This window comes from Chiloscyllium punctatum, chromosome 9, assembly GCF_047496795.1.
Source record: "Chiloscyllium punctatum isolate Juve2018m chromosome 9, sChiPun1.3, whole genome shotgun sequence".
Lineage (NCBI taxonomy): Eukaryota > Metazoa > Chordata > Chondrichthyes > Orectolobiformes > Hemiscylliidae > Chiloscyllium > Chiloscyllium punctatum.
The window spans coordinates 36,099,209-36,114,375 of NC_092747.1; the positions used below are offsets into that span (position 1 = coordinate 36,099,209).

Genomic DNA, 15,167 nt, shown 5'->3' on the forward strand with positions numbered 1-15,167 from the left:
TTACCAATAATTAGCATAAGAACATCTCTAATTCTACAAAATGTTTTGTATAGTATTTGTGGCAGCTCATTAAAATTACAGGAACACAGATATTCCTACCCTCATAAGCAAGCATTTAAAAGCATTTGTGCTTTCCTCAAACATTCTATGTATAGACTTTTTGATTGATAGTGGAACTCAATTTTGATACCAGATCAAGTTAGCAATTTGTTTCAAAATACCATTGACATAATCAGCACAAAAACAAGCCATATCTACCTTTTGTATCAATAATGACTGTACCAGTCCAAAACATTATAGCTAGAATTGTAACAAAATATCTTAACATTGACTTAGTTGCTGTCCAGGCAATTTTAAAAAAAAATCTGACAAGCATATAATTTGTAATCTTTTCTATGTCAATGAAGGAAACAATAAATACTGACTTCTTAAGAAAACTCCAACCAGCTTAATCAACACATGAAGTATTTCTAGCAGCAGCTTATATCAACTTGGTGTAATTCAAGACTTGAGTAAAATTTTCTTTGCAACCGATTTCTCTCCAGTGACTCAAATAGCTATCTTTGTAAAACAAAATAATTTTAATCTGATTAAACCCAAATTTTGGTACAGATTGACAATACAGAAATAAAAATCAACAAGGAAAATACGAAATATTATTGCAGGCATTTTTAACGATATGTCAAGTGCATTTCAAGCAGAACAGACAGTTGTTACAATGCAGAGAGGCTCCTTTTCTTATTAATCACATACCACATAAACAACTTTCACATGATCTAACTCTTAGGAACCATAACTTAGGGAGGGTTACCCTTCAAAATACACAAACGTTTTTCCCCACTATAACAAGGCAAGCTCAGTTACAGAATTTTATTGATACAGTAGATTGATACAAATTTGACAGGGGAGATAACTAGAGTAAGGTGTACAATTTGAATGCCTAATACACCATCAGTATTAAAATATTTTAACTAAAATCCTTTTTTTTCCCAACTTTATCTAAAAGCCTAGACATCTCTGGCATCAATACTGACAAGTAAAATGCCACAGCATTTTAGCTGACTTCACATTTTATACAACTGGAGGACTTACTGTCCAACATCTTCAGTGGTGGAAAGCAGAAGCAGTAAAGCAGATTACAGAAACAAGTATATATAGTCAAACACTAAAGGATTTTAGAAAAGGTGACTTTCCAACATATCTAACCACAGAAGTATGTGCTGCAGGAAAATGCAATAATGTATTTGTTCTTTCCATGAACCAGCCCCTTCTTGAAGGTACAATGCCACAGAAGGTACAATTATTAACAAGTATTGCTTAAGTTGTCAACTTTCACTGTGACCAACTTTCTTCACCCACACATTTAGTACACAGTTGTGTTGGTGATTTAAAGCTGTAATTTAAAAGCTATACAAGCACATTTTCAATCAAAACATAAAAAATATTTACAATTTCATTTATTTCAATCTCTCCGTAATGTCAGTACATTGTAGTCAGCACACATCACAATGCACGACAACCCACAATTTATAACTTGATGTGTTTGCCAAAAGCTTGTGACCTTGAGACTGCAAATGCATGGGTAATAGATACAAGATGCTTTCCTTAACAACCAGTTATTATTTAGACACTGTCCTTTAGTCTTGAGCTTTACAGTACAATTACCAAGCTCTAATGCCAACATCTGCAAATATCTACTCTTCATCTTCTTTCCCTTTTGCTGGACTTACGACGCACCTGTTAGACAAAATATAACAAGAAAAATGTTTTTTTCTCCTTGTAAGAATAATCTTTGAAACAATCTAATTGCAGCTTTTCATGAAAGTTTTGACATAGAGCAGGTTGTTTAGATTTGACTTTGGATAGCTTCGGTGAAGGCTGATCTAAGCTTGACATAAACAAAGTTTCCACTCATTAAATACAATTATACGGAATAGGATAAATATAAAACCCACCTTTCTTAATTAGAATTTTAGATAATACCACGTACGCATTAAAAATGTAAATAGGTGACTTTTACAAATAAGGATCAAAATTCCTCAGTACAAAAAACAACACTGAGGAAAAATAAGAACCAAAAGCATTGAAGAATCTCAGCAGCTTTGACAGCACCTGAAGACAGAAACGGAGTTACCACAAGTCCAAAGCAACTGCTAGCTCCCTGCCCCTTCAAGTTGAGCTTTTTATGCTGAAGGTAAAGGGAAAGGAGGAGCAAGTGGAACAGAAGCTAAAAAACCCCCAGAATAAAAAGTGAAAGGAGTATTAATGATAGCAGAGAAGGGTTAAACTGATGAAGAACAGATGCTAATAGAAGAATATTGGGCCACTTATTGGAAGCAAACCCATGCGAACAAGGCACTAACCTCTCTACCCAGCACTTTCAGTTTTTAACCTACTTCTCTGCCTCCTCTTTCGCCACAGCATGGAACTCATCACTTATCCAGCCCCCTTCAGTGCCGAAGAGGAATCAATATGAACTAGAAACATTCATTGTACTTCTCTCTCCACAAATGCTGCCAAACCCACTGAACTTCTCCAACACTGTTTTTATTTCAGATGTTCAGTATCTGCGGTACTTTACTTTTGTAAAGCTGAAAAGTAATTTGTTTTGAAGTTCTGTTTCAATCTAAAGGATGACATACAGATAGTGCTACAGCTTTGAACAGATGCCAGGATTTGTAACAAAACTTGTACACGTTCCGATATACATCATAATCAATAACCATACCCTCAATGTACTTAATTCATTCTCCTCTTCTGTGTTCACTCCATCCACTGAGCTTTCCTGGGAAATGTCCATGTTCTCCAATGAGCTGTCATGATAAGAATCCATCTCTGCAGATGAATCATCTTCTCTATTGACAGCTCGTCTTGAACGTTCTCCGCGGCTACAAAACAGAAATACAAAGATATATTTCACTTTTAAACAAGTTATTCAGAAAGCAGTCAAAAACGTCCACTTTGGAATGACACTTTGAGGTTAAATACATGTGCACTAATGTGAAAGTGGTTTAGTGCTGATTTTTGAATTCATACTTCACACAAGCATTTAAGCATCCAACCATTTCTAACAAAGATTAGTTCAACACTATAGTTTAGTGTTGAGACATGCAAATTTGAGGATCATAGAATCACTACAGTGCAGAAAAAGGCTATTTGGCCCATCGGGTTTGTACTGACTCTCCAAAGAGCATTCCCCAGACCCAGATTTCACCCTACCTCTAAAACTCTACATTTACCATTACATCATAGCCTCCACATCCCTGGACACTATAGGCAATTTCGCACCTAACTTAAACATCTTTGGACAGTGGGGAGACTGGAGCACCTGGAGAACGTGTAAAGTTCACACACAGACGGCTGCTCAAGGCTGGAATCAAACCCAGATCCCTGGTACAATGAGGCAGCACTGAGCCACCATGCTGCCTAAAAAGGATAATTTAATGAAGGGGCAACTGGATTTGCACTAGGGATCTCTTAATTCTGCAATCAAATGCTCTACCACTGAATTACACCCACAGTATCATTAAAAAAAAGTCACCTTTTAGTACCTTTCATTTATTTCAAGCTTTGACCTGGTGAGGATGGTATTATCAAAACAGGAAAACATTTTAGTTCTGCTACGATACACTGGATCATTTAACCTTAAGTTTCAAAACATGCAACCAAGTTATATTTTGGAAATCACAGCCAAAGTCTGGAGATCACACCTTTGCAACTGAAATATGTCCATAATTGAGATTGCCAATTTAGAAATGGAAGTAAGAGTGAGTCACAAAGATGCCCATTGTGAGTAACTGAAAACACAACAGTGTAAGCATACTGTAATCGGAGGCTGGTGTTAAATAACATTTTTATCATAAAGTATAAACAAATTTGCTTTGTATCTGACAATAATACAATTGATTTAAGATTTTTTAAAATGAAAACAGTTGACAACAAAATTTGAACAAAGATTCCAGATTGCCTTTTCCCTTGTGCCACAGTCCCCAGACACAAAGTCAGGTAGACAGCTTACAAACCTATTAGTTCAGCATAGCATGATGGCCCTGATCTATTACATTAGTGCCAAAAATGATTGAAGACTGGATTAGGAAAATAGCATGGTTCAAAAGCAATGTTCCCTTTAAAGCTCCACACATCAACCATCATGCAAATGCATTGCTTCCACTTTCAGAAACTGCTGCCACACAAGTCAGAAGTCTGAGTAGCAGCAAAAAAATTCACAGGGAATGCTGGTTAAGGACAACAGCTCACCTAATTTGAAAAAAATGCATTTAGTAAGAGTATTGCTTTTAAAACAATTAAAAGTTTGCTTGCAGAAAAAAACAATGCAGTTATACCAGTTGCTGGGCTCAGCGATATTAAACTTCGGTTGCTAGTTCTCAAATTCCACAAGTAAAATGGTATTAATCATAATCATGCTTTTATGCAGAATTATTTCTTTGCACGTTCATGTTTTATATTTTGTACAAATGGGTGTACTGATCAACTGGGTTTAGGATTGAATAAAAATTAGTTTGATCATTGACGTTGCTATGATCCCAGCTGATATTACTACTGGACAAGTCTGATACAGAAATATGGCTTAATAGATCATATTTCTATCTGGGTTGCAGCCAGGTGGTCTTTCACAGAAATGCAAACATACAATGCTGCAACTTCAATTTCGACAATAATAAACAGAAGCAGCAGCAGCGGTGAAATCTGGAACCCAAAGTCAATGCCACAAACTGCATACAGATTGCCAGAATCTTGGAGCTGCTGCACATACAACTTAGAGAGAATGTTGCACAAGTTTATGACATGAAGAATAAGGCAAACTTTTACACACAAGTTTAGAGATATCGAAACAGTTGGTAAAGTACAGCCTTATAAATTGTGACAGCACTCACAGAGAATTCATTCCCTATCACTTCCATAGGGCTAAATACAAATATGGCTTTAATCCCCCGTCTTGAAAATCTGACAACCTCCTCCCTGAATCAACCGACAAATGAGCTTAGAGTTTCTCGGCATCTAATAATCCTTTCAGAATTTTTATCAACTACTTCTAGTCTGGAACGTACAAACTTAGTTCCGTACACAGGAGGTATTCAATTCCGTACATAGAGGTAACCCATTTTTTACAGTACAATTCAATTCAATTCAATTCAATTCAAACAATATCAATTCTTGAGGAGCAACAGTCTTACACATCCAGCTTCACCCAAGGTCTTTGCAAATACCAAGACCAAAAGGGGGTCTTTCAAGTTGTGGGTATTTTCCTCAAGTCGAAAAAAAATTCCAGAGCTTTTTATTTGAAGCCAAATGCATTACACTGTTCATTTAGCTCTATCGTAAAAATTCTTCCAATGTAAATAAATTTTCAACAGCTTCCAGAAAAATAAATCATTATGTCTGTAGAAATACATAAAGTTAATCATTTAAACTTCTTCTTAAACAGACCAAATATGTCATTATTTAAAATTCAAACTCTAAAATAAATGATAATAGAAAGTCACACGTGTTCCAGCACAAGTGGCGGCCAATCAACCCATCACGTCTGTATCTTCTCTTCAAATGAGTATCATTCCCTGCTGCCAATTTCCCTCATACCCTGCAAATTATTTCTATGCAAAGTTCTTTCAAATGTCTCAAATGAAGATGCCTCTACACTTACAGGAAGTGCATTCCACATGCTATTTAGAAATTTTCTTGCTCACATTACAATTGATCCTTTTACAAAATCACATTCTATGTCCTCTCATTCTTGGTCATTCAATAAGCAGGGTATTAATATGTATAAAAAAATCACACATTTAACATCACAACATACAGAAATCCTGATTTTTCCAGTCTTGTAATACAGGTCTGCTCATCTGTTAATAGGGCATTAAACTGCATCATCATTCAGGTGAGGAAACAGTTTGCAGTGAATACATCTGGAATTACTTTTATGTACCCAATTTACCACAAACCAGATGGATATAGGTTATCCCCCAATAGAGATTTCTGTGAAAGTGGTCATATGCAAACTGTACACTAATCATCTGTGTACAAATTCATATGTTGTATGACTCAACACTTGTTTTAGAAGTATTATATTTGGGAAATGGCAATGTAAAATGGTTAGTTAAAATGAAAAGCTTCAACATTTGATGAAGTGTCAACCCACATCAACAGTGTAAAGTTAATGCTGACATAGATGCAAAGGATTGTCAGATATAATCAGGTAAATTTAGCTGCAGACTAAATCAAGACAATGTCAGAAATCAGAATGAAATGTTTGTGCCAGACTCCACACATTGTGTGTGTGTGTGTGTGTGTGTGTGTGTGTCTGTCTGCTTCCATTTTTCTTAGTCACTGAATCCTTAGCCCTGAGAAAACAAGTGATCTGTTCTTAACTTTCAGTAGTTGATCATTCCATCTCCTAAACAGATCAATGCAGCTTGCTATTGTATTAATTACTGAGAAACTAGCAAAGTACTGAGCTATGGAAACAAACCTGCCTTAGAATCTTCAAATATTTCAACTTAACACAAATGGAAAAATCTGAAAAAGATTATTATTTTCACACCAAGATGATCAAAGGAGTATGTTCAACATATTAACCTTATCTTAGTTACACTTGTCATTTCTAACTCTTTAAAGTAGTTATCTACTCACAAATTTTTCTTTGGTTGCGATTGTGGTGTGGTTGCCATTTTTGGTGGCCTTCCTCGTTTCTTCTGTGGCGTTGATTCCATAGATAATGACTCAGTTACATCAGATTCTGGAGTTTCTATTCTATAGGATAGATAATTAAAATATTCAGTGTTAATTTGTTAAATTCCTAAATGTTTTAAAATATTTAATATCTAAAAAGTGTATAATTACTGACATATTTAAACTCAGTCCAGGTTTTGGAGGAATCCTAAGAGAAGAATGGAGGATAATTTGCAAGCTTATATTGAAATCATATGAATCAAATAAGTGTAAAATATACAGTTTATACATCTCATTTAAACCTTTTCAGTCCTAAATTAGTTTTGTTTTCTGTAAACACTTGCACAAAATGAATATAGACTACTTTTCAATTCCTAAAATATTGGAATATCCAGCTTCAAATCTATTAAGGGATTAAACTGAAGCAGACCAGTAAAAGTGCAATAAAACATGACTGATAGTGTTATGATAATTTTCAACTAATTACAGAAAAATTCCATAAGCAATACAAAAGTAACCTACTGGCTAGCTATATTCTCTTAGTCAAATATCCTCTAAAACTTAAGAGCACATTGCACAAAATTTAGGACAGAATAGGTTGCGCCAACAAACCTTTGTTATAAAGTTACTGCACACTTTAGTTCATGCTTTCATACAACCGTGGTATTTTATTATTGAACATGAAGTTTAAGAGGGATATTTTATTAAAATAATAAGCTGATGAATCACACAACTCCTAAATTTCTATAAACAGGAATGAACATTCTCTAACAGTTGTCAAGTTAAAGGGTAGGATTTTCATGCCTCTGTCCATGCTAAAAAGGGGACTGGTTGACAAATTAATTGAAGGATGGGATTTAATTCAATATTTGCAATACCATTCCTGCCATTGGCAGGCTTCAGTGGCATTGAGCAAGGGAGCAGGCAGCAAGCCCAGGATCACGAACCATGGGAGAAGCCTTGTTTGGAGTCAGAGCCATTTGACAGACAGGAGCCAAAAGATGTTGCTTGCTTCACCTATCAATTAAGTACTGCATAAGAAATTAAATGTTTTTAATACAAGGAGTGCTGGGTGAAATGAACAAATATTTTACTTCTATCTTCACTGTAGAGGATATAAAAACATTCCAGTAAACCTGTAAAACAGGAGGTCAAAAGGAGGGAGGAACCTCATGAGTTTACAATCACAATGGAAGTGATGGAGCTTACGATGAAGCTGCAGGTTGTTAAGTTCCCAATCCTGATGGGACTTCTTTCTAGAGTCTTAAAAGAGGAGGCTAACGAGGTAATGGATGCATCTGTTAATCTTCCAAAATTTTTTAGATTCAGAAAAGATTCCATCAGGAAGTAGGAAATGTAATGTCTCTACTCATGAAATAAAGGCAGAAAACAGGAAACTACAGTCCAGATTGACATTTGTTGCGAAGACAGCATGAGAATCAATCATTAACAAGGTTATAGCTGCATAATTAGAAGATAGATCAAGGTAATCAAGAAAAGTCAGAATGCTTTTGAGAAAGAAAAACCAAATTTAAACGCTTTGAGACTTTGCAGAAAGAGAAAGATGGTTTGGATAAAGGACAGTCTTTAAACAGAGATTTCCAGAAAATGCCACTTCAAAAGTACAGGGGATCCTCGATTATCTGAATACCAATTATCCAAAAATCGGATTATCTGAAGGAGATCCAAGATCCTGATAGAAACATTTCATCAAAGACATGTTTCCAACAGTGATTGCGTCTTTCGTTTACTGTGATTAAACAGGCACCATCTCCAAATGACTGACCTCCCGCCCGCTCTCTCTCTCTCTCTCTCTCTCGCTCTCCATCCCTACTCTTTCCCAAAGTGTGTACCCTAGGGGTGTACCCTAATCATCTCCCCCACCTCCATTTCCCAGGAATGATCTCTCCAACATTGTCCTGTGCAGGGCAAACGTGGAACCGGTCAAAACGTTGCAGTAAAAAATCGCGTGTGGGGCTGTGGCTTTGTGAGAGTGCTATTTGGATACTTACCCCATAAAGACAGCAGCAGTCTTGTTGTTGGTGTGCAGTCCAAATGCCCTGGAGAGGGGGGGACGGGTTGGACGGAGGTGGGGTGGCAGTGGGCTGTGTTGGGGGAGGGGGCCTGCGCGCTTTGTTCTGGTGGGGGGTGCGGGGGTGGTGTTGGACCTGGTCAGGGAGTGGACTGGGTCGGGGGGCAAGAGGCAGGTTTGGACTGGGTTGGGGGATGGGGATGGACAGGGTTCTGGGGGTGGAAGGTGGACATGGTCTCATGCGCTGTGTGCTGCTTCAGTCTCCTGAACTTTAAAAATTCAGAGTCCCAGAGGAAAGGCATTTAAATCGATTTTCCGAATAATCGATTATTCGAACGAAATAGTGCCTGCCCATCTTGTTCGGATAATCGAGTTTCCACTGTATTTGCAGAAAAAAAGCTTATGGTGTCGGACATAATATATTAGTATGGAAAGAAGATTGGCAGAAAGCAGTATGCATAAATAGGTCTTTGCTCAATTGCCAAGATGTGATGAATGGAGCTGGCAGAACGGGGCTGGTACTGGGACCTCAACTTTTCACAATTTACATCAATGAGTTGGACGAAGGTGAGCAAAGGCATGGCTGCTAAGTTCTGAAATGATACAAAAAGATAAGAGGGAAAGTGTTGTGAAGAAGGCCCAAGAAACTTGCAGATGGATATAGATAGAGTGAGCGAATGAGCAAAAATTTGGTAGATAGAGAATGATGTGGTAAAATATGAAGTTGGTCACTTTGTCAGGAAGATTTAAAAAAACAATATTATTTAAACTTAGAATAACTACTGGAGTCTAACAATGCAGAGAGATTTAGGTGCTCTAGTGCAGGAGTCACAAAGCATTAGCTTGTAGGTACAGCATGTCATCAAGATGGCTGGTGGAATGCTATTCTATATTACAAGGAAGGAAGGATGCTATGTTTCACTTTTACTGGACATTGGTGAAATCACATCTCCAATAAAGGTGTGCTGTTTTGGCCTTATTTAAAGATAGCATGCAAATGTGTTGGGGATGCCTCAGAGGAGGTTCATAACATTGATACTTAGAATAAGTCATGATTTGGAGATGCCAGTGTTGGACTGGGGTGTACAAAGTTAAAAATAACAACACCAGGTTATAGTCCAACAGGTTTAATTGGAAGCACTAGGCTTTGGAGCGCTGTTCCTTCATCAGGTGATAGTGGAGGGTTCAATCCTAACACAGAATTTATAGCAAAAGTTTATAGTGTGATGTGACCGAAATTATACATTGAAAAATTAATTGTCTGTTGAGTCTTTCATCTGCTTGAATACCATGACAGTTTCACTTCTTTCATGTGCAAATCACAAAACTTTTTTTAAAAAAAAAGGTTGCTTTCTCAGGTTAGCTGTTAACAATGGGTGATAGCTAGACAATATGCTGAAGGTGTTAGCCCCCTGTGTTCTCTGTCTATGCCATGATGTTTAGACTGATTCTTATCTAAAAAGTGAGATAATGGAGTTTTACATAAATTCATGCAATTTTTGAGCTCAGAGTTTTACATGAATGACTACCACCTGATGAAGGAGCGACGCTCCAAAAGCTAGTGCGCTTCCAATTAAACCTGTTGGACTATAACCTGGTGTTGTGTGTTTTTAAACAGAAGCAGTAGGTCATCTTAGGAAGAAGGATTAGAGGGCAGACTTGTATCCACTGGTGTTACAACCATGAAAGTGATTTGATTGATGTGTATAAAGATCCTGAATGGTCTTGACCAGGACTTGGAAAGGGTGTTTTCTCTCATGGGTGATTCCAGAACTGGGGCATCATTTTAAAATTAGACATCATCCTTTTGGACAGAGAAGAGACTTTTCTTCTCCCCAAAAAAAATAGAGACCTGTGATTTCAGAACCATTTACCTCAGAAAGTAAGGTAAGCGGGGTCAAGAACAATTTCAAGGCTTGAGTAGGGTAGATTCTTTTATGAAAGGGAACCAAAAAGGTTAGAAATTCTATTTCACATGTTTGTATGATAGGCCTTTGTCATTAAAGGGAAATCATTGTGAAAGTGCAAAAAAATCTTAAAATGGATTGGAGTACATTATCCACTAAATAATGTACTCTCCTGCTCTGTACAGCATTGGTATTCATATAAATGTCAATTGACACTTCTAATTAAATAATTTCATTGAAGTGGCAGTTTAAACATTGATACAATAAAACCAACAGATGGTTGATATTCTTTCATTACTTCAAACACTTTAGCCTTTTTAATCTGGAAATCTCATCGACAGGAGTGGAAAATTATTTAGAATGCTATTTTGGATATTTTCTAAACTTCAATTAAAGAGATAAAAAATACAAAATATTTTGCATCCTATTCAAACACAAGAACCATCATTAATAAAATTGGCAGTTACAGCTACATATCTCAATTATGAACCATGCTCTTAGCAACACAAATGTAGTTCAAATTGAGGATTGGTCTGAATTCCACTTAGTCATTTAGGAAGGGCATAGCAAGCTGTGGAGTGGAGGAAGATGGGAACTAGAATGGACCATCTTTGTTTGAACAGAATCAAACATAGAAATTGAAGATGAAACTGCAGTTTATTTCTAAAAGTGTAGTTGAACCCTTAAAGCTTCCCCAATGTAGTTTTAGAGAACGTATTATGAACTTTTAATGCAGACAAATCTTTCTAACAGCGGGTGACCAGAAGCTGTGGAAGAGGAAACAGATTGCGATGCATATACAAAAGTGACTAAAATTCATACAGTACACAAAAAAGTAAATTAAAAAAAGGCAAAAAGATTGTTGGTCTACATCACAAAAGATTTGGAGATCAAAGCAAGGATGGATGTTTCAGTGGCTCAGAGGCTATCTGGTGTGCTACATTAGCTTTGGAACTATAACTTTAAATGACATACTGCTCTTGACAGAATGTAGTGCAGACTATTTGGAATTGTACAGCAAGGCTCAGAGTAAAGCCTTGCACAAACTCAGCTTCTAGTTTGTTTAGTTTACTGAGACTAAGGTGTTTATAGTGGTAGAGATCCAATAGCTAGATGAACTATAGGACACAAACTTATAACTAGAGCTAGACTTTAAAAATGTAAGATCAGGAAATACTTCACAGCAAGGTTAATGCTATTCCAGTGACATTTGTATAAATCACAATAACAGGACAAAAGAGAGATCACTAAGAAAGCCAATTAAATGAAGGTGGTGATGCATTTCAAATCATCCAGATGTAGAAAACTAGATGTATGAGAGACACTGATACAAATGAGATTATTCGTCGAAATATGTGTTAAATTTGAACACAAGTTGTAAGGTGCAAGAGTTTAGACCGTGACTTCCCAAACTGCAGGATGCGACACCAATCATCAACTTGAGTTACATTTGTGTGGCTAACAGCATAGCTTCTAACTGAGGTTTGCAGCTGTCACTGCCAATTTTAATAATAATGCTTCTGGCATTTGAATAGGATGCAAAATATTGTGTCATTTTCTTTCTCCAATAGTGTAGAAAGAAAAAGATTAATGATAAAAGGGATAATTGGCCCAGGCGAAACAAGACTGCAAATGTTACAAAGAATAGAAGTTCGATTATGAGCCAAAATTCTAGGGTTGAGTGCTCCATGGCAACAATAGCTACTGTAAGGACCTAACCAAATGCAGAGATATGTGGCCCCTTTAAATCCTCACAGCTTTTTAATAGTGGATGTAGCCTAACTGACTGATCCTCAAGGCCTGACTACCATCTATAGTAAGCTGGTTTCTCTCTACCTCCACCCATTCCTCACCCTCCTAACACTACAATAGGGTTCCCCTTGGCCTCACCTCCCACTCCAAGTCTTTGCATTCAATGGACCATCCTACATATATCTGACACTATGACTGTCCCAAACTGTCCAATTTTTCAAAAGGTAGCCCTTCCACCCCAGGAATCTCTGAACTCCTGTTATATCTTTAAAGCAAGGGGCCCAAAACTGTGAAAAAAAATACTCTAGATGAGGTCTATCAATGACCTGTACAATTATAGTAAATATCATTTTTATAATAATTTCCTCTTACAATAAACAAGCACAATTCATCTAGTTTCCTGAATAACATTCTTTACCCATATGCGAATGCTCTGATTTCAAGTACCAGGCTAGCCAGAACCCTTTACACTATAGAATTTTGTAATTTTTCTCCATTATATATCTGCTCTTCTATTCTTCCTACTAAAGTACATAAGTTCACATTTTCTTACGATGAACTCAATCTGCCAAATCTTAAAGCCACTCTCATACCTTTCTATACCCCTTGCAGGCTCAAGTTCTGTTCACAACATGCTTTCCAAACCACTTTCATCATCAGCAAATTTAGGAACCATACAACTCAGTCCTTTAATCCACATCACTAATCTAGATTGTAAATAGTTAAGGCTCCAGCATGGATCACTGTGGCATTCCAGCTGGCAATATGAAGATAACTCATTTACTGCTAGTTTCGGTTTCCTGTTAATCAATCAATTCTCTAACCATTTTAAAGTGTTACCTCCTACACCATTAGATCTTAGTTTGTGAGGAAATATTTAATGTAGCATCTTAGCAAATACCTTTTGAAAATTCAAGTACAGACAGTTCTTCTACAACACATCTTTATTAAAGATGATTTGTCTGTGATGCGATTTTTGGTTGCTGACCTTTTTTCTAATAGTAAGCTCTCATTCACGGGGCTATGTGATTCTCATCCTCAGTACTAGGTGTCACAGTGCATGGAGGACTGGACTCCGCATTGGCATGACATCAGTTGGCTTGTACACTTTCTTGTGAAGAACTTCATGATAGGTTTGTGCTGGTGGACTTGGAAAAACAGCGATTAAAATGTCTCTACAGCCTGAGACCAAGATACTGGGAGCAATTTGTTAAATTTAACTTAATGAGTTGAGATAAGATAGAAATTTCACTGGAATTGACTAACAGTAAAAGAACAGTATAGAGAAGCAATTTAAAACTTGGCTTTGTTGTTTGTATTAAGAGCATTTTTCTCTTTGTTTAAAAAAAGTTTAAATGTTAAAGAATATCTGCAGACTCCTGTGAATTAGTTTGAGTGACTAATCACTATGGTAATCAAATGCAGGGGCGTGGCCATGGGCAGTCAGCTGTTGAGGGTTGTCAGTCAGGAAACTCTGCACATAGTGGGTGAGGTAGAGAAAGGTGAGTGGCACACTGTTACTTTTGATGCATGTGTAGAGATGTCCTGAGGGGGTGAGTGGGCTGTGCAGAAGAGATACAAGTTTAGCCAGGGTTAGATATTAGCGAGGTTAAATGTGTGCAGAAGACGTTGCAGGAAATAGTGGGTATAGTTGGAAAGATTGAGTGAGGTATCAATAAGATGGTGGCACTTTCACTGGCAGAGTAGAGATGGTCACTGATCATCTTCCTACGTTCTGAGCATTTGTTCAGATGCTAGATACTGCACAGACCTGGATGGTAACCCTTGTCCAGGTTGGCATGGTTCCAGTAGAATGGCGTCCTCTGTTGACGTGGGAGAAAAGGATGTCATACCTCTGCATCACCTCATCTAAAAAATTCTCCTTGTCCATGCACACAAACAGAGGCACCATTTTCCATTGTCTGCCACATTCAGGGCCAATGTCCGCTCTGGACTGACCGCTTTTATATAGGTGCGCAATATCTTTTTAAAGCTGGTGCTGCACCACGGATAAAGATTCAGCACTTGATCTGACAAGGCAGATTTCATTCTGGGATCTGACTTGTGCAGTGTTAGCACTGGATGGGATTGGAAGACTGGCTAGAATGTAGTGCAGCCAGATGCCAATTGAGAGCAATCAGTTGAAGATTCTGATGAATTGCACTGTATAGTACCATACAACAGGTCAACATTTATTTAGACTGTGCTATCATTTGCATTAAGCTTACTCGTATTTTTGGTGGTTTGCTCCTAACCCTGCTTTTCCCATAGGCCCCATTATTTCAATTGCACGATTTTCTATAATAGGACATCACATGCGAACACAACTACATCACTACAGGTGAACTACCTGTATATTACACAGGTAGATTCCACTTTATCCATGTTGTTTGTTATTTCCTGAAAAAACTCTAATACTTTTCTCTTTCATAAAATCAGCATCCCAAATGGAATCAGATTCATATTTAAAGAGGAACACAATGCTAACATCATTTACAAGATATCATGCAAGAAGTGTAAAAAAACACTGCATCGGACAAACAAGCAGGAAACTTGGCACCAATATATTTGAACAGCAAATATCCACCAAAAGACAGGACCCACTATCACTAGTTTCCATACGTACTGACAAAGAAGGACACCACTTTGACTGGGACAACACAGGCATCAGAGGACAAGCGAAACAAAGACAAGCACGAGAATTCCTAGAGGCATGGCATTCTAACTGGAACTCCATCAATAAACAAGTCAATTTAGACCCTATCTACCTTCCCTTAAAAAAAAACCAG

At 37.3% G+C, this 15,167-nt stretch overlaps 1 protein-coding gene across 1 annotated transcript in view; it reads right to left on the reverse strand.

Moving 5' to 3' along the window:
- Nucleotides 1-558: 558 nt before the first annotated feature.
- The window catches only part of pds5b (PDS5 cohesin associated factor B), a 245,239-nt gene continuing 230,630 nt past the window's right edge, over nucleotides 559-15,167 (reverse strand). The window contains exons 33-35 of the mRNA XM_072577231.1: nucleotides 6,649-6,768; nucleotides 2,729-2,888; nucleotides 559-1,737 (exon numbers count right to left, since the gene is read on the reverse strand). Coding sequence (XP_072433332.1) covers nucleotides 1,702-1,737; nucleotides 2,729-2,888; nucleotides 6,649-6,768 — 316 coding nt within the window. The 3' untranslated portion in view covers nucleotides 559-1,701. The remainder of the gene's footprint in view (nucleotides 1,738-2,728; nucleotides 2,889-6,648; nucleotides 6,769-15,167) is intronic.